The 24,006-nt window shown below is 38.9% G+C and overlaps 1 protein-coding gene across 4 annotated transcripts in view; it reads right to left on the bottom strand.

Moving 5' to 3' along the window:
- Positions 1-155: 155 nt before the first annotated feature.
- Positions 156-24,006, bottom strand: part of PLCE1 (phospholipase C epsilon 1) — a 142,385-nt gene continuing 118,534 nt past the window's right edge. For 2 of the 4 annotated variants that reach the window (XM_033065666.1, XM_042779482.1), the window contains 15 exons: positions 22,868-22,991; positions 21,510-21,551; positions 20,620-20,744; positions 19,869-19,986; positions 15,583-15,714; positions 14,173-14,463; positions 13,248-13,411; positions 12,157-12,418; positions 11,179-11,297; positions 9,896-10,024; positions 8,944-9,153; positions 7,028-7,189; positions 6,654-6,872; positions 5,719-5,927; positions 156-4,635 (listed from right to left, as the gene is read on the bottom strand). In XM_033065666.1, the coding sequence (XP_032921557.1) occupies positions 5,757-5,927; positions 6,654-6,872; positions 7,028-7,189; positions 8,944-9,153; positions 9,896-10,024; positions 11,179-11,297; positions 12,157-12,418; positions 13,248-13,411; positions 14,173-14,463; positions 15,583-15,714; positions 19,869-19,986; positions 20,620-20,744; positions 21,510-21,551; positions 22,868-22,991 (2,268 nt within the window). In that variant the 3' untranslated portion in view covers positions 156-4,635; positions 5,719-5,756. The remainder of the gene's footprint in view (positions 4,636-5,718; positions 5,928-6,653; positions 6,873-7,027; positions 7,190-8,943; positions 9,154-9,895; positions 10,025-11,178; positions 11,298-12,156; positions 12,419-13,247; positions 13,412-14,172; positions 14,464-15,582; positions 15,715-19,868; positions 19,987-20,619; positions 20,745-21,509; positions 21,552-22,867; positions 22,992-24,006) is intronic. The other 2 variants (XM_033065667.1, XM_033065669.1) reach the window with 1 other exon arrangement.

The following is a 24,006-nucleotide window of genomic DNA, read 5'->3' as shown; positions in this document are numbered from 1 at the left end:
TGCATGATGACTTTGCAAAGAGCAGGTGAAATACACGAAATAATTTAAGGGAGAGTATTGTCTTTCTGTGAATTCCACTGTACAGGGGAATGTAGTGGACTGTCCCTGGTTGACAGCTAATGCACTTCTGTAGTGTTCAATCTATGATGTGATAATTAAGTTTTGCAAAGCTTTCCTTTAAGTTAGAAAATACGTTTTATTTTCTCTAGGGTATTTAGTTCTTTATCCTGATTTATGCTTCTTAGATAGTTTTACAATTAATTAATTTTTTTTTCTCTTTTAATATATGTTTTCAATATTGATCACACTAGTCCACCAACTTCCAAATAATTAAGCATAAATTTACAAGCATTTTTAGAATAGACATCTATGTATTAAGGTATTAGACAATACCTAAGTGTTATATTACACATATAAAATACCGATGTATTTTATTATATTTACTATGTAAACTGCAAATCTGCATACGTAATACTGGTGGTTAGGCTGTCATTCCCATAGATGTTGAGTAGTTCTTTTTAGTTTAGTTGTTAAGTGTTTGCAAATACAGATGTGATTTAAATTCTGCAAAATTCCAAGGGACCCACTTGTCAATACCTTTGTCAGTTCAGGAAGGCAAAAACAAAGAGTCAGCATCTTAAAACATTTATTTTTTTACAACATATACAAATATAGTTTATTCAAGTCAGCAGAGAGAAAACTGTCCAGGTGGAAAAGTCACTTTAAAAATTGTTCATTTTACATAGTTTCCAAACATATAAAGACTGGCACATAGTGATGTTGCATTGTCAGAATAATTTGACATGCTTGAAGAGGCAGAGGAAGACAACTGTACAAGTCATTTTGAAAGAGCTTAAAGATCTATTGGAGCAAAATCTATTTACTGCTATTTATTTTTGTGTTTAATTTGCTAACTGCCAAATGTCTATCACTATTTAAGTTACAAAATATTTATCACAGACAGGAAAAATTTGCCACCATTGGTACATTTAGTGGGCTACCCTAAAAGTAAACTGAGTTTTATAGTGGAATAGTAACAGACAGTGATTAAAAAACAGATGTTAATTGAAGCATTTGAAGAGCAGCACAGACAGTTGAGTTTCAGAAGCTGCACACTTAGCCTGTAAAGCTACCAGCAAGGTCTTCTCTTTTTGAAAATAAACTATGAATGTAAGAGAATGTGTTCTTGAAATATTTGGGTATTTCCATGTTGAAGTGTTTAATTCTCAAAAGCCTGTGAGTTCTAGAAGCAGATACCTTTCTAAAAGCAGCTATTCAGACACCTCACCTAGTAATATTTGTAAGCAAGAAAAAAAATCTCACTAGGCTTAAAAAACTGAGATAGCGTTTTTCAGTGTTCTGACTGCTCTTGCTTGGTCAGTAAGACAGAGCCCGGAAGCCCTTTGGGCAGCAGAGGAAGCAGCTCCTGGAGAGCCCCAGTTCCTACAAGCAGAGCAGCTCTGCACGCACACAGGAGCTGGGACTGCCCAGCCTTTGGCCCTTACAGTCACACCCTGCTAACAAGCACGTGCTGCACGGGAAAGGGTAAGAAGTTGTTAGAAACGTAGAAGTTTTTAAATAGTACAGAATCAAATACTTTTGTGGTTTTGCCAATAAGCAACAAATCAGGAGAAGCAAGAGATTTCCACCTGTAAAGTGTGCAGTGCAAGGCCTGCTCCTGCTCAGAGACTGCATGTTTCTGGAAGATGCTGATTATTTACATTCCTTTGTTTCAAACTTTATCCTGGAAGCTGCTTCCTGTAAATAGTTTGTAATGTAAAAATGAATGTATTTTCCTAATTGATGTCCATATTCAGCCAAAAGCATGGAAAAGGACAAAGTTATTTTGTCAGTTTTGTCATAGGAATGTGTGGACAGATTCCTGCAGAAATTAAATCTGTGGCTAAACAGAATAAACATTCCTATTAGCATAATAACTTAGCACATGAAAGCTCTTTAACTGGGCTTTCACAGAAGTTAGCAACTCCCCATTGCAGTTTAATGCTTCAAGTGGTATTGTGTTTCCACTACTTGGAACCAGCAAGAGAAAGGGCACTGCAATTCTTTCCTAAATCCACCCCAAAGCGCATCATGTTTCACCAAGAAAAGATATTTTGGATATTTACCAATACCTAAACTTTAAATTAAGTGATGCATGTACACTAATAAAATTACTGGAACAGGTTCATTAGCCTTACATAGCTCCAGCTGTCTATCGGCCTACAAAGTTAGGATTTTAAAATAAAAAGCCAAATATTTTGCTGTTCCCTTTCACTGTGATAAAGGAGGCTTTGAGTGTGATTGATGATGAAGATACTTGTATTAATAAGCTATTCCTACAGCTAGAAAAATTGTGTTAACAGAAATAGTACAAAACTGCTGATTTTAAATGGCCACAAGACTTCAGGCTAGTGTAAGGCCTGTGGTGCACAATATGACATGACTACTGATGTCCCCTTGGCTTCCCCACGATTGTTTTTTGTTGTTGTTTTTATATCTATGTGACTGAAAAGCACTGGTAGATGACAACATGGGTATAAGAACTTTCTTGTTGAATCCAATTAATTAGCAAGGGTGTCTTCCAGCCTGCTGTGATACTACAGGTGATGTTAAGAATTTTCAGAGCTGCTAAAGATAAAAAATCCCCCAAAATCCAAAAAACCCACACCAACAAAAAAGAAAAAGGTAAACAGGTAAAGGCAAACTACAGGACATTGCGCATTGTTTTTAAAATGCCATAAAAACACCAAAATGAAGAAATTCCCAGTGGCATCAAACTGCTACCATGTTAAAATAACAGAGAGAATGAAGCTAACATTTAAAAAAATGGTTGCATTCATTGAATTGTGCAGCAGGTTGATGTATTTCCTGTGTATTTCCTGTAATTCCAAAGTATTCCAAAGCAAACTGTGCATATAACACTATGTGTAAATTGTCACTTCTTAACATTTCGCTCGGGATCAGTCTTTTCCTTGGGCAGGGTGGAGCGGGAGCACATGTCCCTCACAGGGACTGCTCCTGTTGGAATTGGTAATGGGTGACAGGCTGAGCTGGCTGGGGGCTGGAGCTGGGTCACGTTGCTGATTTGCGAATTACTGCTTTGGTACGTAAGTTCAAACGACTTTTGTGAAAGATGAGCAGTGGAAGTGCATGGCCTCTGTGAGCATATGCTACGGAGAAATTTGACTTTGTTGTATCTCTGGCTATTTTTCCTGAAAGCTGGAAGTGACCTCAAGAGGGCACTTTTTTGCTTTGGTAAATAGCTACTTTGTATACTCCGTTTTCTGTAGTGTATAGTGAAAGACTTCATCGTTTCTGGTGACAGAATGCAGGTTCTGTCTGCTTGTTTATATGCCAGATAATGACTTTGTTTTCTTTTATTTCACTTTCTTATTCATAGTGGGGGCATTAGCTGTCACAAGACTACTGCCTGTAACTTCTTTCCTGTGTTTAGGGTGTGCTCTTGTGAAACAAAAACATGCGCAGTGCAGTTTGTTCCCCACAGACCATTTCTTGTGGGAGATCAAAGGGATGGCTGATTGCAGCAGTTGTTTAATTTGTGCCCCTGTAATGGATTATTTTAAATAACTAAACACATCAGTAACTCCCATGGAGAGAAAAAAAAAAAAGACTACCACAACTAACTTAACATAAGATTAATTCAGCACACGTAAAACTTCACAACAGTGTTTCTATGTAAACAGAATTGTCAAGAGTTATAGTGTAAAGTTCTTTATACTCTCTGGATTTAACAGACAAGTAAAAAGACAGTTCCTGACTACATGGAAAAATGTGGTTTGAATTCATATTTTTGAAATGTTAATTACACTTATCAATGAATGCATTGTTTTGAATTTGGTCAATACTGGGTATTAAAACACCTTGTGCTGAAAAGAAACAATCAGAAAAGTTCTAATATTTTTTTCCTCTAAATCCAGAGAAAGATAAAAAAGTCTTCATTTTCTAAAAAGTAGTATATGATAAATATACTATACAATGGCATGTACTTTGAAACATGATAATAAATATTCTTTCTTTAAACACAAGCCTGGAAAAAACTAAAATTTATAAGAAGAAAATGTTGTTCCTTGCCAAGGTCTCACTACCAGTAAGGTGTATTCAACTACTGTACATTATTTTGTTAATGTAGATAAACCATAAATAATTTTGAGTGTTTTGTGTGTATTCACCAAAGTTAAACAGATATGCAAAGGAAGTTACAGCATATTTAAATCTCTTTACAATCACTTAACACAGTGTTTAACAGTAATCGTCAGGTCAAAGTGCGTTATTTTAATATAATACACATAAAAGAACACTCTGGTTCTCTGCCTTCAGATTCCTTCAAGGCAACAAGCTAAAATTATCTTTTGTTTAAAAAGGGGAGGATGATGATACATGTTTGTTTACAACACTCAGTCCAAGAAAACTTCTCCATCCGCCTATGGAGAATCTGCAGATGCGAAGATACAGGAAGAGAGGAATCTTCCGAGAGCTGAGAGCATCTTTCCCGTCTACAGTATCACATCCCAGATTCTGGATGTTAATCCAGCAGCATTGCCTGGATTAAGAATCTGTAGCCCAGGGCACACCAGGGCTGACCAGTTCAGTCCGGAGCAGGATCCTTCAAAGGCACTGCAGAAGGATTCAGTCATGTAAATTCCAGGTTTGGGTTTCAGAAAAAAAAGGAAAAAAACAAACCAACAAAAAACAACAACAACAACAAGGAAGCCGAACAAGACAAAACCCCAGCAAAATCCAACTGAAGAGGGAAATTGACTCTGATTTTCCCATAATTTACTTTGCTTTCCTGGAATTCAGATTGTTTTAATGCATTAGGGGGTCTATAGCAGTCTAGAAATAAGCTATCAAATTAATCTCTTCCTATTTGAAATACCTTGCAAATGAAAACAGTGCTTGAATTCTGTTAATTTAGTGACTTAGCAGCAGCATTGCAGTGCATGTCAAATAATGCTTTAATAATTAGATGTATACAGAATAAAATGTAATCTTAAATTGGCCATCTGTGAGGTGGGATTATCAAGGCTGAAAAAGATTTCTTCTTCATTTGCAATGAGCTGCAACTTCCCAGCTGCTGTCACAGTGCTGTAGTAGCACTGTGCAAGCGTCTGGTTAGTGTACAGTGCTGGGCAAGTGTGGCACTTACTATCTCCATATAAACGGGACAGTCTTTGTTGTGTATTTCAGTTGTTTGAAGTCAAGCAAGATGGAAGAAATTGAAGAGATACAGAAAGGGTAGTGTAAATGTTTAAACATTTCTGGCAAAATTTCCACAGACAGAAATTAACACTATAAACTTGTTCTAGCTAAAAAGAGATCACCAATCCTGATGATTTTATTATCTGGACATAACAAAAAACAATAAAAGCTCTACTGCTCACTTCCATTTGCCATGGCCCAGAGAAAGAGAACAAAAAGAGAAACAGAACATCACTATTTAAGCACAATCGTTGATAAAAATGAGAACTGCAAAATCAACCAGGATGTAACATTTTGGATTAAATGGACAGAGAAAGTGGGTGAAACTCCACCATTGTGAGACCTTGCTGATGTCATCGTGCCTGTGCAGTGTATGAGGCTTTTATGGATCATGCTGTCAGTCCTTGTACCTCACTTGGTTTGATCAGCTACAGCTTGGAAGCAGGAATGCCCTGTGAACACTGCACTGAATGGCTCTCAGTGCTCGGTGTGCCATACCTGAGCAGCCTTGCCGTGGCAGCAGGGACTGTCTGGGACTATTCCATGATGTCACTGAAGGCCAAGGCGCATGCAGCTCTCTCGTCCCTGCCCTGGGGACTGTCCTGCAGTGGGGGCGACACAAAGCCCCGGTACTGCTTACTCGACTTGGTCAACTTCTTCAGTTCACTGGTGAAGGAGAGGCCTTTTCTCTTGTCATCTCGTGCTGCCTGTAAAAATTAAAAAACATCACAGAGGTGTTTTAACAGCTGCTTGTTTGCTGGGAAATGAGTGAATGTGAAAACACCTAACACTGTGCTAAGCAGGCCTCCCTTTAGGAATTCAGTATGGCTGTGCTTTCATCCAGGCACTTCCTTCTGACTGTTCAGAATAAATTAATTAAAAATTATGCATTGTTAAAGATATGTTCTGCACATTTGGTAATCTGTGCTTATAGTACAGTTACTTTAAAGCAACAGTGGCTGTGGATTGGTGGTGTTTGCTGGGAAGGAGAACACAGCTCCTTCTCCCAGGAGGCATGTACTTCATTCCTGCCATTTTTTGAAGCCTGAGATAAAGCAACAGAACAACTTTTTCGCTAAGCAGGAATAAAGGGGACTTTATTCCAGTAGCTTTTAAGTTCTGCTCATTTGAATGGTCCTTTATTATGACAGGGCATGCACAGCCAGAAGGTTTTGAGAAACAGAAAGCTGTAGCAGATAAAGGTTGTTGTGGATTTGCAGGCTGTGAGGGAATTGTGTTGCTGGATGTAACTGGTGCAGTTTTGCAAAGGAAAAAGAGAGGTTCAGAGAAAAGAGGAAATCTGCCTTTTGCTGTACTCTATCCTCTCCACCTGCCCTCATGCCAGTCATGTCTCTCTTGCATGGAAAGCAGGTTCCCATTAAGCTGATGACACACCATCTATAACACCTGCTGCAAAGTATTGCATCTTTTACCTGAACCTGTTCTTTGAGCTTAAGGATAAATTTTCCTGCTCCCTTCCACTTGCTTTGGGCCTGAAACACACACTCTTGATCAGAGAGAATCCTCTGAGATGGTTTAGATGTTGAAGACTTTTTGTTTGCTGGCTCTTTTGTCACCTCTTCCAAGAGCACATAATCACTTGGGTTTGGATTGCTCAAAATGCTGTAGGAGTATTTGGCTTTGCAGAGAGTCTGTTTGAAATGAGAAAAACGAAACAAAAAACAAGACATTTCCTCAGATTCAGGCTACTAAACTGATTCTTCAGCTAGTGCTGAGAATAAATCCCAGCTTAGCTTGTTTGAAACCAAATTGCAGCCCACATGTTGAGGTGGGCACGTGCTCTTACCTGCTGTATGACATCCTGAGCCGTGCTGAGGCGTGGAGCTTTGATCACGGTGCGTGGTTGCTCTGGGGAGACATCATGTACCTGAACAAAGAAGCTGTCATCCTCAGAGCTGATGGCTGTTTCTTCCTTTGCTTCTTGAAAGATATTTCTCTCATTTAAATTCTACAGAGAAAATGACAAATACATTTACTTCAGACGGGTGACTAACAACTGGTGGTCACACAAGGGTTTTATTACATGGAAATTGGAGACTCTGCGGTTGCCTCAGCTCCATTTTGTTAAATGCGCTATAAGAGAGTTTTGACAAGCCACTATTGCGAATAATAAATAATAATAATAATAATGCTAGTAAATACTCATGTTTTCTAAAACCTGTATCTGAAATGCCTTTCATAGTAGGTGAGGAATAGAGATGTTTGCAAAAATGGTCCCTTAAAGCCTTCCCTTATGTATACAGAATGATGTTTTGTCATGTAATGGTGCCAGTACAATGGGAGATGGTGGAAAAGGTTCTTTTCTTTCCTGTCCCTGCACTAAAGCCAAAAGAATTTAGAGCCAGAATCTGAGTGAACATTTTCCTGTGGTGTGGAGCAAGAGGAAGGCTGCATGTTTCTCTCTCCCTTCTCAATGACTACTGCAGATTTTAGACAGAATTCTTCCTTGAATCTTCTCTCAGAGAATGCATTTCTGTCCAACGCCTTGGAACTCTTGGAACACAGCTTGGATTCATAAGCTGTAAATATGGGCTGTGTATTGCACCCTGTCACTGGACCTGCTCCTTGTTTCTCTGGTCAATTTTGCAGCTTCATTTCTAGCTCCAAGCTCTGAGGTGCTGCTGTCTGCAGAAAGGCTAAAAATTATGGATAATGCTTTGAGGTACTCACATCACAGGACAGAACAACAGCATAATTTTCACCTGTGGTAAGGCAGATTTTAACCCATTTTCTGAAGGAATGGGGCTTGGCAGGACACATGTGGCAGCACACACTGACAGAAACAGTGCTGCAGTCAGTGGAATTCAGTAGACTACTATTTCCACAAACAAATTTCTACCTTGTCATTTTTGTTCCAAACAAAATAAAGGAAACCACAATGTGGACTTGTGTAATATAATACCAATTTGTCAAATTGAAGCTTTATGAAAAGTTCTGTCAAAATATGCAGAAATACTTTTTTTTCGAAGTATACCAGAGGACCTCTGTAATATATATGTGTATGTAAAATCTGTGTACTAAGCAAGCATTTTTATTTGCCAAACTGACCAAAGAAAGTGCCCCTGAAAATGGAATAATTAAATGTCTTTCTCCTGCTTTTTGGTCTCTTGTCTCACAAGCCTCAATATTTTAAGCTGTAGATGCTTTGCTCATAGTGTAAACTGAAGTAATCTTCCTCCTTTAAATTAAAAGAAATCACCTATTTCATTATTTTAGCCTATAATTGATAATTTAATCATCCTTTGAGGCATTTAGGCTTATTTTTTAATATTAAAATTATTTCTAATTTTTCTAGACAGATGAAAAGTTGCTGCCATCTAAATCGATGGTGGTTTTCTGGAGTTCTGTTATCTGTGATCCTTTGGTATTAACTATTCTCTTTATATCAATTTCCTGTCATGGCATAATCTAGATTTGCATTAAATTAGAACTGTCACTCCAAACAGAGTCACTGTTTGACTAAGTCATAATGAATAAACACCACACAGCTGATACTGGAGCTGAGGGAGCTCCAGTCGGTGTCACACAGGAGTATAAAGTCCAGTTGTGCTTCTCACTCAAGAGTTAAGTTTGTTTCTAAATAATGCACACAGCACTGAATTACGCACCAAGCAGTGAAACAAATACTGCAGCCTTTTGTTTTGTGATCTAAGAGCTATTTTTTGCTACCTTTAAATAATAATTTATCTAAAACAGACTTACTTCCTCTCGAGTTTTAAAGATAATTCTTCCAACATATCCTTCTTCTGGGAACCAACTGTTTAAAAGCTGCACTAGCCCTTCTTCAGGACCAATCATTCTCTGGAATGGTGGTTTTCTGCATTCACTCTTTTCCTTAGATATAAAACTTTTCTCTTCCATCAGAAAATAGTCTGCAGCGCATGACTCGGTGCCTTTTATGGTAGCCAAGAGCTAAGACAGACAACATACAATAATCAGAATGCTAAATATAAACACTGCATAATTAGTAGTTATAAATGAGAATGAATAAGGAAGCTTTAAGAATCGGTAAGGAAGCTTTTAAGAATCAGTAACTATTCTGACAGTGCAGGCAGGATTTTTGATGTGCTATTTATTATTCAGATATTTTACTCCAGGGTAATGTCCTGTTCTCTTTAGCCCAGCCAAGCAGTTCAACTCTTCCAGACAAGGCAGTACTATTTGAGATTATTTCGGTCCTTTTTGGCTGGCCAGAAAATTTATTCATAATCCCAGGACAGTACAGTCTTTTCCCACTGCTAGAATAACAATCCCTGCTGAGTGAACTGGTTTTCTACTCATGAACTTAGCCCTCTAACTTTTACTCTCTGTTCAAAGAATTGTGCAGAAATGTTTGCCTTTGTTGTAAGGAGAACCCATTACCCCCGTCGACTAAAAAGATTTTCTCCTCTGCATATGCCCAAATATTAAAATACTAATAGGAAATATGTTCTGAGATTATAAACACATTCTCTGAAGTCAAGATTGGGAAAATTCCATGTTGTGTGTTTGCTGCGTAATTAATTCCACAGCAATGCATTTCTAAAAGCACCCCTTGCTTTGATGAATGAACTACAACGACCCTGTGTGTGAGAAACACAGGGAGACAGAGGTCCAGAAGGATGTCAGTGTGGATTCTGGCAATGAAGAGTCTGCAATTCAGCAGGAAGCTCACCTGATGGAGCAGCTGTGCGGCCGTGGTCCCTGCACTTACACTGAAAACAGTGAAAGGCTCCGGGCCTGGAATTCCATGAACTGTCACTTTGTAAGTCACGGCAGCTTTCCTTTCTCCCATGCTAAACAACTGTTCAGACAACATTCAACAGGTTACTGGATGTTTTTACACAAGCATGTTATTTCTAGGTTGCTTAAAATAAACTGTACACACAAGTCGTAAGGGCCTTGACAGAGCAAAGCTGTTCAGTTCATACATGGCTCTTACACTATGGATCAAGGCATCTAAAACCCCCCAACAAACCCTCCAAAAGCCTGCATTGTATCTTGAAGCTGAAGAGAAAGAAGAAAAAGGAACTTTTCCAGTGGAAATACATAAACTACCACCGGACAAAGGGCCAACCTCAATCACTCATTCCCCACTCTAGCTGAGCTCAGATATTTGGATTCAGCATACAGATCACTGAATTAAAACCTCTGTTTTAACCTCTGAACTATTTGTTCTTCCTTTCTACCTAGTAATTCACTAAGATACAAGTTTGCCATGTATTCACAGGAGGTAATATCTGCAACAGATCTGCTCTAGACACGGGAGCTCAGAAGGTTTTATCTAACACTTTAGGAGTCAGTAAAATGATAAAATATATGTTTAAAGTTGCCAAAACACAAGCAACCCAGGTAACCTAATAGTAAGGACTTTTAAACAAAAATTGCATCTATGCACACATATTTTTAGATATACAAATATCTGTATGTATGTATACATATTTGCACATATAACCATGGATGTGCACAGCCATATATAAATCTGTATGTATTTATGGAACTACAGAGTTAATATTTTCTTGTAATAGAAATCAATTTTACTCTCATTATTTCAAAGTTGTTGGTAATTTGCATCTTCCCTTTTTTCTTTTTTCTTTTTTTTTTTTTTTCTCTCAAATGCTTTGCTTACAATTCATGCACAAAGGAATGCCTGAGGCTGCACTGAACCTGACTGTTCATCCACATTCCCCCAGTCAAGGAGCACATTTCTTCTTTTACACCTAAATACAGCAGTGGAGCCAGACTTTGAAAAGATTTACCTTCTCACAGTTTTATCTAGGGATAACCTTACTTCCACCAACGCAAAAAAAACCAAGCAGGCATCAAGGTATGTCTGAAGAATGTGCAGGTTTGAGGGCTAACATCTTTGAACACTCTGGCCCTATATATCTTCTCATCACAGTAGTTATTAAACCAAGAGTACATGTAATCCAGGCACACAAACAAAAATTAAATTACCACAGATGCAGGCAGAGTGTTTCCAGAGGGACTTTCTTCCATTCTCCGACTGTTTATGAACAAACTGGAAATTTCTAATGTTTCATTGTGTAGGTTATGGAGCTGGACATGTCTGTAGCCTAAAGAGGAAAAATCCTTCTGTAAATACTTTGCCACATCCTAGGACACAAGTCTCATAAATGGAAAACTCAAATTTGCTGTATTTATAGCTACACTTTGCCACACAGGTGGGATTTGAAGCACTGTAATAATACTGCATTAACACTCTGTACAGCAGTGTAACACAAATCTTACTGCTGAGGGGCTCGCAGAGCAACCTGCCTTTGTTTTACCATAATATTCAATACAGTCCTACATAAAAGATCTAAATATCAGAACATGAATGAAGCAAGGTCAAATTCTGATTGGAAAGTGCATGTGTATGGCCAAATCTCCTCATATGCCAACCCAGACAGTTGTGTGATGTTACAGTGGTACAAAGTAAATGTAAAAACATGGCGACATGGAAACTCCCTGCCCCAGTGTCACACAATTAGTGATGTTTCCTGATCTCTCATTTACCCTTTTTTCACCCGTTCTTCAACTCCCCTCCAGCCATGGCTTCGAGAAGTGCAATTCCCCTCTGCACAGTGATCAGCTCTAACAGCAGTTTCTTGGGCAAAGGACAAGGCAGGAGTGAAACCACACCAAGCTCCCTAAGGGAGCAGCCAGTCCAGGTGACCACAGCCTCAGGAGCACCCTGATGATCAGAGCAGGAGATGCTCCCACAACAGCACAGGATCAGACTTTTTACAAGTCACTGGGGTGGCTGCCAGCTCCCAGGGAGTTTAGATCAGCACTGTACCGCCAGGCCGTAGTGTATTGTCTGGTATTTGCTCCCTGTCTCCTCCAGAAAAATGCAACTGATTACAAATTTCCCTCTGGAAGGATTCAGCCCAGAATCTGCTGGACCATTCTGGCTTAGGAACTATACCGTACCTCTCTTGAGCGCTTTTAGGGGGATGATTCTCTGAGCTGTTACAGCTGAGCTGTTATTTTCAACAACGGCGAACCGGAGGAAGACCAAATCCTCGAAGTGCACGCGGAACAGGAACTGCTCGTTCCACATGGGGTTGAGTGTGTTGCGGTGGATGGGCTTGGTGCGGAAGTGGCAGCTGTCCAGGGGCATCCCCAGCACGTCGATCTCGATGCAGGGGCTGCCCGTGCTGTTGCTGGGGCAGACGTTCTGGCCAGACACGATCTGCAGCCGAGGAGCACAGAGAACAATCAGAGGAGCTGTCAACCCTATGCTGTCACGGTCCTGAGCTAAATACTGCTCAGCACACCCCTAAGCACAGCTTGTTAACATGCTGAATTAATTACAACACTCACTTTTGTGATTGCCAGGGCAGCAAGTGCAAAAGCAGAGCTCCCTCAACCCTCCCACCCCAAACACCACTGCTGTGGTATCTTTCCCCTGAAAAAATACACTATACAACTGTTCAAGGCATCTGAACATTGATCCAGAAAGAATGTACCAAAAATGTAGTCAAAAAGGATCACATTTTCTTCTCCATTACTCTGGGGTGATGGCACTGAGCTCTGGCTTGCTTTGGCATACACAAGAATTAAGGGTGCAATTACCACAGCTGGGAGAATTCTGAGTCCTATGAATCTCACTTTTCTGACACATTTCCTGGAAAGGACTAGCTTCTGAGAGTACATTTTTTTGGCCACAAATCCATGAATTATGTATCTTGTTATATAACTTACAAAAAATATTTTTTCAAGATTCAGTACAGCTTTTCATAATGGCTTTTTGTGCAGCTTTTTAAGTATTCACAAATGTATAAAACATCAAGGCACATGGGCAATTTTACACAGTTGTGTAGTCCCAGGGAAAATTCTTTCAGGACTCAGTTTCAACAAACACCGTGAAGGAAATAGGGGAAGTAACTATGGATACAAATCAGCCAATACAATAAAATAAAGACATTTAGAAGTATGACTCTAATGCTGGTTAAAGACTGTAGTTGTATATTGTCTACATCTGTTTGCCTGTATATGAAATTCCCTTTTCATGTACTTACTGTTAAAGAATATATAGCTGGTTCTTTATTATCAAGGTCTCTTTCCAATGGACAGAACTGCTGGTACATTGAACAGTTTTTATCCCACAGAACTGGAGGTTTCAAAACATATCCACAGCCACCATTAGCCTCAAACATTGCTGCATTGAGTTGCAGAGGAAGATCTGTGAAATTAAGGCACCAAAACTGACAGAGAGCAATGGTACAATGGAAAAACTGTAACAGTGAAGACAAAGTCGTGTTTGAAGTATCTTTGAAAAAATTATTTTAGTTGTGTACTATTCCTGGTTTTCAGAACTAGCTGTAATTTAAGTATCCAATCTATTCAATAATTACACAAAACTCTACAAACAGTTTATTCTTCTCCTTTCCATTGTCTTTATTGAACTGTAGGGCTTGCCTGCACCAGTTCTCTGAGAAGTTTCTAGGAATGTGCCCTGAACTGCAGAATGAAAGAGCATTGTAGGGATCTCCTATCGAAAATGTGAAGGAACACAAGATAGGATAGCAAATATCCCAAAAACGTTTTGATGAACATTAAACCAGCATCCAGGGCAGCACTTCCAAGTGAAAAATAGTTCAATACCCTTTCATGCTTGAAGTTATCAGAATAGGATAAGAGTTACTTGAACAGGGAGGAAAAAAAAACCTTCAGCAATAAAATAAATATAAAAATGGAAGTGTTGCTGTCCAGGCACTTCTGGGTTATCAGGGGACCTGGTGCACTGGCACAAAGCTCCTGGACTCTGAGGTCACTGCTGTCAAGCACCAGACTGATGTGATATGAACCTGCCTGTGCAGGGGTGCACATACAGGAAGGTCCCTCAGGAGAGCAGGGAAAAGTAAACAGGGAAAATACAAATTCACGACTTAAGACCTTCTATCACATTTCAAACATATTAAAGCTGGGTTTGTGTAGCCTCACCATCTGTTTGGTAGTTCAGAGCCACGAGCTGCACCCCATGGAGCCAGAAGATCAGGGGGTGGGGATTGGAGGAGTCGATGCGCGTGGCGGCAGGGTAGGTCCTCAGCAGCTGGCAGGTGGTGTGCTGGATCAGCTTCTGGGAATAGCGCCTGCAGAGCCGCTTGGCAGCGTTCTCGTTCAGGGACGAGATGTGGTAGCACTTGGGTGTCCTGATGATGGCACTGAGGGAAGCTGGAGAGTTGTAGGGACAGCAAGGATCTTCCCACGTCTGCCGCATCGCATCAAAAGGACCTGGAAAATAAACAGGGCCCAAGGTAAAGCTGCAGGGGCAGAGACTCCAGAACTTCAATGTTTTCTAGTGGAGCATCTGTGTGTGCTTTGGTTATGGTAGAAAAAGGTGACCCTGGGAAATGACACTACTCAGGACAAGTGTCACAGTCCTTCTCACAGAGTAAGAACAATCCATGACAGGAAACACAACATTCAAGTATTGAAATAATACCATGATTAGATGTGCTAACAACCACTTTCATAAATAAATACCTAATTGGCATTTGTCTGAATAAAATAAAGGAATAAAATTCCCTTCTTCTCATTTATACATTTTACATGAGGAAGAGAGGCAAGAATGAAAGCCATCTGCTGATTTTCCAAACAGACAGTTTATGAAGACTGCAAAAATTAGGGGAAAAAGGCAGCAAGACACTTATATGCTTTAGGCACCACAATTCTTCACTTTTAGGACACTGGCCTCTAGAAGGAAATCTCTCCTGTCTGCTGCAGTCATGCCTTTGGGCTGTAAGAAATACAACCCTCCCTGAGCCAGAAAATGAGTACAAAATATCTGTTTATGGCAATCACTTGAAAGGCAGGGGATCTATGTCTTATACCTGCTCCAGAACCTTTCCTGTACTTTCTCTGTATTTCTTTACATCTGCTCATAAGCAGACGCACAATTTTCCAGGTTCACAAACTGAATGACCTGCAGAGTCTAATTTGCACAATTACACGTTTGGACTTGGCTGAATTTTAGGCCACTAAGTTCTATTTCAGACAATAAAAATTCTTTTCTGGATCAGCTCAACAGTCTCCTGGCTTTCAGTTGTACTTTGACAATATTCACTTATATCTTTAAAAATATAAACTTTAAGATATTTAAAATGCACATTAGTTTTCAATTGTTTATGAATTAGGGTCATCATATTTCTGATCAAGTAATCCTAATATTCCACACTCGCCACTTCAGTTGTAATAGTGGTACTGTAATAGCTGCTGTGCTAATGAAAAACCATTCCAAAGTTTAATGTTTTACACATTGGAAAGTATTTGATCTTTAACAACTTGGTCTGGTACATGTGTTGGATTACAGTGTCATTCCACGTGACTGGTGAAAGAAGATGCTAACGTTACCTTTTCCAGATGCTTTGGCAAGAGCAGCTGACTCCCCAGGGCTCAGCCTGCCAGGATTGTTGCCAAAAATGGACTTCCTGCTTTTTCTTTCTTTTCCTCTGCTAGAGCCAGATGGGTTTAGAGTTGACAAGCCTGTTCCCATAAATGTAAAATAAATGAGCCAAAAAACATGACCAAGAGGGCATGTCATTTTCCACCATATTTTACATTATTTTTGAAGGCATGAATACTCCTGTTGTAGAGCACACAGGACAAGCTGTGTATTTTTCTCCACAATTTAATTTTAACATCTTTACATATATACACACTTTTGTACATGTATATATTATGTATGGTTTTATATATAATGCATATATATATGCATTTATATAACATATATAGAAACTCATATAAAACAGTACAATATACAATTCTCTTTCTGTGATAAAACTTTTCTCTTGGCTTGAGGAAGGTAAAGGCTTTTTTCCAAATTACTAAATGGTCCAAACTGATACTAAAAAAATCTGCAGTAAGATTCCCAATGTATTTATCCTAGAAAAAACTTTAAAAAATAAAAGTCTTTTCTACAGAAGCAATAAATCTATACAGTAGTGAATATAATGGAATTCATCTAGGTTGATACCTACATAATTAAATAAATGCAAGATTATGATTATAATATAATATAATATGTCCAAATGCTGTCAGTTAAACATTTTAACTTCAAAATGTTTTCATCCTCTGCTTATTTGTATTTCAGTGTTGGGTAATACAGTTAGGTGTGCAAAATCCATTACATATTTAATGGCTCCACTAGGAGTGGAGCTGGGTAGCTCTAGTATAGCTATTATTCAAACTTGTGCCTTCTAGAAACATAATCATTAAAATTATGACCTGAATCCTAGTGAAGTAAACAGACTTAATCCCACTTAAGGTCAATTTTTTTCTGTTGGCTTAGAGAGAGCACAGAGCAGATCAAAATTAAAATGCACAATAATTGTTCTGACACCCACAGCAGTGAGATGTGGGATGCTCTCAGAGACCCAAGATGTATTTGTGATATAGAATGTAACAAAGCAAATACACTCTTACATGCCTAGCTGTGACTCCTAAAACATTCCACATTCATTCACATGAACTCACACCTGCCTGAAGGCAGTTCTGGATTTAAAACTAATATTTCAAATACAAACATAAATCACAAAGGGGATACACTGGCCTCTTTCTGACTGAAGTCTGCCCACAGCTGCAAATTTTCAGCTCTCAATCTTTATGGCATGTGTACATGTACTTACTAAAATTATGCACAGAGTTTCAATGGAACTGCTTGGGTTAGTAAAATTCAGAATACACATAAATATTTTCCATGTTGGAGATGTATTGTCTCTTTGGGTCAAAGCATACACATAAATAAGAAAGATTTGGTAGAAACTGGGATCGAGGAATATGAATTGACTAGAAGAATGAGGAATTATGCATTGTTTGTTTCCAGCACTATTTAAACCCAGTTTTCAATGGATCAAATAGATTTAGCAAGTAAGATCCAGGTTTCAAAACCCTGTTGTGGAGACAGTCACTGAGGAAACAAACTAACCTCATAAATCACCAGAGAGTGCAGTGCAGAGCCCTAGGGCTGGCTGAACCCACAGTGTGATGGCCACAGGACAGGCACACTGCACCTGGGAGTTTCCTTTCAGTCTCTCCCATGTTACACATCTCTTCCCTCAGAAAAACTCCATTTTTCACTCCAATTTAAACTACAAATACAGCTTTACCAATTCATAGAATCATTAATTTGCAAAATAATAGAGGTTGATAAGGATACGGAAGTCATCTGGTCCAACTCTCTGGTGAAAGTAGGACCAGCTTAGATCCCACAATACTGTACATATATCCTATTGTACTACCACAGTGTCATAGGAAATGTTTTGTGTTTCCCTACAGCCCCTGTGCCATGTTCTTTGAGTTACAGAATTTAGTGCCCATGCCATGTGTTGGATACAAGCACATTGCTTTACTGCTGCTGGATTTAATCCAGAGGACTGAAAGCTTCCCTGCCTTTCTCCTTGTCAGCATCCTAACACAGCAGGTTAAACTGTAATCACCACCTTCTCACCATGTGTTTCAGACCAACAGAAAGTCTGTGGGCTTGCAGACCTTAAAAGGGAATTTACAACATTTTTATCTGTAACAAGGGTGCCCCTTTTTATGTTCACTTTAATTTCTTGAAAAGTGATACCACAGGGGCAGATAATCTGATATGATGGAGACAGTGACTGAATTTCATGCTGGTGAGCTCTCCCTTCACTTGATTGTGCAAATCCTGCTTTTATGTACTCAGTTTCTCTACTCACTGTGTAAGGATCTCAGCACCAAGGTGATGAGCCATGTGCCAGTAGCAGTTCTCAGGGGTGCTCCACTCAGCACGGGTGACCCCACAGAACACACCTTCAGCCTCTCACATAATGGTGTAATGATATCCAACACACTGAAACTCAAGTTAAGCAAGGACTGTACGGCCAAAGAGCTCAGAAACAACAAGAGCCATGGTGGGTTCCTTGTTACCAGAGGTTTTATAAACAAGAAATGTTATTTCTCCACATGATAAATTCTGTTTTGATCAGGGGACATTTAGGGAAGTCTGTGTTACCCAGTAGGTTAGGGTAAGTGAACATCATGGTCCTTGTCCTTTTTTATAGTCACAAATCAGTGATTAACATTCAGGGACGTAGGCAAGTGTAAACACAGAACAAAAATAAATGAAGACAGGAGAAATAAAGTATTTACACCATTGATCAGACACTGACATGAATTCTGCCCTCCCTATTTCCAAATTTGCATTTTCTGAGCTGGTTAAGAGCACAGGCACTAGAGTTACAGTTATGGATCTCCCAGCCTTGTTCCCATCATTAATGCACAACACTGGGGTAGGGCAGTGCACCACATCTGTGCCCTCTGGCTGAGCAGAGGAATCCAGTCAGTGGCATGGTGGCCATGGATGCCTACTTTGCCAGGCAGTATTTGTCTCAAAGGGGACAAAGTCTGTCAGAAAGGTAATTTCTACAGCTTTATGTGTTCATCTGTGAAAGGAGATAATTTTCTTAATTGTTCTATTCATGACCCTTTTAAAGCAAGAGGAAGAAATCTGAGAAGAAAAGGAGGTATTTCTTTAATAACCAGTATTACATTAAAAATTAAATATATCAAAGTTTTCCATCAGAATTTTTTTTATGTGTCAAAATGCTTGGAACCACCCAAACTATCCCCGTTTAATCTTGAATAACTTTCTTTGAAAGAAAATATTTTACTTGAAAGATATCTCATTGCAGATTTCATTAAAAAGAATTTTTAGAATTCATTATTTTTACAAGTGACACCTACAATTTTTAAAGTTATAAAAGATTATACAATAATATCTCTCCATTTTCCAGCACATTTATCTTGCCTATTTGACACTATTTTATGTTTGGTTAGCTTCTCTAATCTGATTATAGTTCTGTTTGTATAAGATCATGGTTTGGCAGAACTACCAACTTTTCCACAGAGAACCATTGCACTAAAGAGCAGAGTTTTCATCCAAAGTATTAAACATATCAATAAACAATAAATTCTCAATTTACAAGTATTTATGTGCATAGTATAAGCCAAAATATACCCAACCTCATATTTCAGTACTGAACAAGTGCCTATCAGTGATCTCTTCAGTTACTCCCTCTCGTTTTCTCTACAAAAGTTATTCATCCTTTTGTAGTGAAAAAGATTGTCCAATTTCCATAACTGCTTCCATGAAGACTGAGTGAGAGTGTGCAAGCAGCTGCCTTCACCCACCCCATAAAAAGGCGCTTTACCCCTGTAAATGGCTCCTCTCCTGTCCTGTCCACTTGGGAAAGAACAGAAAAAGCAGCTGCAGGCAAAGGTGAAACACACTAAACAGAGGTCACTTACAGAAATGTGGACATTCTACCTGCAAGGTCTTAAGAATATTTTCCTTCTTAATTCAGTAGGTCCTTACATGGAAACTCAGAGCCCTTAAGATAAAGCTTTCTGTCATCCGGCATTTGGCAGTGAAGCAGTTGTCTAAGTTGTGAAGACTGGCAAATTTCACTTTTGTAAACATTTTAATATGACAAACAGTATGCATTCACATAATTTATGAACACTACTTCTCAGCCAGGAGCTGCTATTATGAAGACTACCAAATCACGAAGAACGAGCCTCCTCGACTACTTCAAACTAATTCGAAACATAAACATGATGTCTCCAGGAATTAGAAAGCTGAAAGCAATAAAACAGGGCAGTGTACTTACCCGGGAACTTTACAGCTTGACAATAAATGACGAGATCTGATAGCTCTGGGGCTATTTGTCTACTTTCCTTCTTATTTTGTGGAAGATAGAATTCTTCACCCAGCTCCATGTCGTAAACCTGAGTGACAACACCAAGAACATTTACTAATAGTATTACTGAATGTGGAAGAACTCTTACATATCTTACCTATGTCTTTGATAAATTTTATCTCTTTCTTTCTATATGATTTCTGTGCTCACCTAACAAACCTCCCTCCTGTGCCCACATTTCTGATCAATACCTGTTACTGATTCTGCAATAGTGCAAAGGCCTTGTTCAGAATCAGTTCTACAAACATTTAGACAAAACACATCCATGTTGAGCAGAATCTGAATACACTAAACAGCAATACATCGGTTCCTTTTTCAGATGATTTAATAAGAGGTGCTGTGATCATCTGATTTCATAGTGCAGTATTTTAAACTTATTTTGAAACACAAATATGCTGAAGATTTCAGTTCCATCAGTATTAATTTTCAGCCAAGCACCCCATATATACTATAACCTCTGGGGACTTTTCTTGAACACTATGTTGAGCATTTTTTCTACTTAGGCTATTTTCTCTGGTGTCTTTCCATTCTTTCTATTGTTTCTCTTCATTAAAGTGCACTTGCTATCTGATCTCTCAGTTACCTAAACTGTCCAAATCCTTCTGAACCTGGCAATATACCAAAGTGCAGATGAGATGAAAGGGGAAAAAAGCAGAACTACCTTTCCTTTATTATTGTAAGTAGCACAATCAGCCTTCTTTAGTCGTTTGGCAGTCTCTTCATTATATTCAAATTGCAGTTTATCACTTGATAATTTATTTTCAGGTCGATCTTCAAGAATATTATCTAAAAATTAATGGGATTTTAATAAACATAAAGCTAAACAATTTCAACTGGAAATTTAATTTGAATGGACAGTATTTGTGGACAGTGCTGTGAAACATATGAATAAGCAGATGCTAAAATAATGCATTTACAGGTCAAAGCATCATCCTCTAGTAGCAACCTTCTATTTAAAAATGTAATGCTTGGATTTGGTTATGACATTGCCCTTCCTTTAAAGCACATCCTTTTGTGTTTAGAAGATCTTTTAAACCAAGAATTAATTTTAAAGAATTAAGTTTGCCATCTGAAAACCACTGAAAATCCTGAATGACAAACAAATGCCAAAGTCCAAACAAAGTTAACTCCATCAAATATGTACTACGCATTTTGTACAGCAAGTTTTGGCCTTCCTCTCCTTACTTTCACCATGCATAGGTATTTTTACATCTATAGAAATACCTCTTCAAAGCTACATATTTTTCAGAGAATAGTATGCCTAACAATGATGTGGCCTTTCTGGACCAAAATACTGCAGTTGTCACAAAAGGAATGGTTTAAATTTATTCCTGATATTCCTGATGCTTTGACCATATTCTTTTAAAGCATAACAAGTGTCACACATGCAGGCTTCTACCAGTTTCTGACCAGTTAACAATGCCATATAGGAATATATGCTTGCATTTATACTATGAAGTAGAAACTATATATTCACACTGTCACATTGAACAGACTGAAGATGCAGTGCTGATTTCATGCAGTTAAAATGCTCAACCAAGTGGCTTTTACCTTCCTGGGTGTTAGGAGCAGGAGAAGCATTAAGGACATCAGCTAAAGGGAAATGAGTCAGAGAGGGAATAAGAGTAAAGGGAATTAAGATTTAGAGCCAGAGAAATGAAAAGTGTCAGTTGTAAAACTATTAGCCTTACACAAAAAAATGCATCAGTAAGAAAAATAAAACTGAATCTCTTTTAGAAAGTTTACAGACCGTTATTTAGATTAGCTTTACCAAAATATTAACATAATTGAAGACTTCAAAGAACAATCATTGTAACAAAGTAGTAAATCATGCTGCGGATTCCTTCATATACTTGTGAAGGTGAGAATGTTTCTTGCTAGCTTCAGATTTCTCAAATCTTGTCTTAACTAGAACAGTGTTCAAAAGTCACTTACTGCAATCAGTTTGCAGAATTTCCTTGGCAAATCTGTTAGCAAAGATTTGAGTTTTCACAGCAATTTACATCTACACCATCTCCTCCCATTCCTCACAATGAGTGTGCTCAAGTAGCCAGCTAGGCCAACTTTCAAGCAAAACACAACTGAAGGCAGCATTGACATCAAACTCATAAATAACATTGCCATTCCACAAGCAGTGCTAAGTCTTGAACTGCATTCGTTAATTTTGTGACTATTTTTTAAATCACTCAACACAGAAGCAAGGAATGTAAACAAGAGACCACCTGGAAAGAAGTCCTGTGCTGCAGGACGTGCTCAAGCCTTACACCTTCTCTGAATGTGGCACCTAGAACTTAAACGGGTCCCCACCAGAATTAAAGGTGCAGTGAGCGAAGCACTTCACTGCCCACTCAGGGGAGCATCCCCAGCTGTGTCAGACCAGCTGTCCATCTAGCTCAGTCTTCTCTAACAGTGGCAACAAAGCAACCAGCCACTAACCGCCACCCCAACAACCACATTCACTGAATAATAGGGATGTTGGACCAAATACTGCTACCTATAACATCTGCTTATAAATCTGTCCATGAATTTGTCCAATCCTTATTTTTTTAATATGCTGATGCCATTTGTCTCTGCAGTTGCCCCTGGCAACACATTCCAGAAGTTTACTACCAGTTGCACAAACAAATATTTTACCTGTTTTAGACTGATCTTCCTCTTGTTTTACTGAGCACCTGTCAGATCTAGCAAGTAACATTCTGTGCTTCCCTTAATCCATCACTTTGTGACTTAGTAAACCTGCTTCCAATTCACCCCTTAGTCCTCTTTTCTACCAGCTGAAGAATTTCAGCCTTTCCAGACTCGTGCAAGGACACTGCTTACCCAGCTCATTCCTGAACTAGAATAATCACATCTTATTGCTACAGTTCTAACAAAAGTGCTGTAACAAACAAACAAACAAATATAGTTACCATCAGAGAGAGATTCATAGTCATAGTCATATTCATCCTCTTCATCTTCCTCCTCTTCATTGGTAGGTGGGGGGTTGCTAGCACCATTGCTAGCCTGTGCTTGCAAATGTGCCAGCTGGTGAGCCTACAACAACAGAAACACTTACTGCATTATTGCTAAGTACTGTTAAAAAGAAAAAGTTTTCATCACTGTTTGAATCTTGTATTGCTTATATGAAAGCACTGAATATATTAAGTGAGAAATAAGTAAGATTGTTAAGGCCAAGCTAAAATACCACTTTAGGGTTTGAATGTAAAGAGAACTTGTATTTCAAGAAAAACAATAAGATATGAAACCTAATTAATTATGGGAAAATGTCCAAGTTGCACATCATTCAAGACTACTTTTTTCCAGTCTGAGATATGCTGCTTCAGAAACAGTTAAATATTTTTCAAAAGATGCAGAATATCCATATACTGGTATGATCTATGTGATTTACTCATCTGATAACAAGACTTTAAGTCTAATGCAATTGTGTTTACATTTGGGGTAATGGCAATTTGCTTTCAAGAATTCAATCAAACTGCTGACTAACCATGGACATTATTAGATTGAGGCTACATGAGATGCAACCTTATTTTTCAGAAATAAAAAAATTCTCACACGGGAATAAACACTACTTGAATAGCAGAGTCCCCCACAAAAAGTCAGTAATGAATCGAGTGTTTGCCTGGCTTGAATTTGAAAAAAAGAAACAAAGCAGAACTCTACCAAAAATTACTACTTACTGTAAATAAACACATACTCAGTGCATATCACTACTTCTCAATAAACATGAATAGTACAGTAATTTCACGACCATAAGGCGCACCGGACTATAAGGCGCACCCCCCGGGAGCCGGCACATTTTGCAACTTTGTAGATCAGATAAGGCGCACCGGTCTATAAGGCGCACCGGGTTTTTTTTTGCAGCGAGGCTCCGCCCCCAGCTCCTCCCGCACGCTTGCTGGCCGAGGCCCCGCCTCAATCCGGCAGCCATTGGCTCCCGGGCCTGCCTGTACCCGGCAGGGCCAGGCTATGCCCACCGCCGCTCCGTGCAGCATCCCCAGGGCCCCGCTGTTCTGGGAGTTCCCTGGCGCTCCGGGTGACCCAATGCCGG

The sequence above is a fragment of the Catharus ustulatus genome, chromosome 8 (genome assembly GCF_009819885.2).
Source record: "Catharus ustulatus isolate bCatUst1 chromosome 8, bCatUst1.pri.v2, whole genome shotgun sequence".
Classification (NCBI taxonomy): domain Eukaryota; kingdom Metazoa; phylum Chordata; class Aves; order Passeriformes; family Turdidae; genus Catharus; species Catharus ustulatus.
The sequence above is the reverse complement of the archived record's forward strand: the minus strand, read 5'-3'. Positions and strand labels throughout refer to the sequence as shown.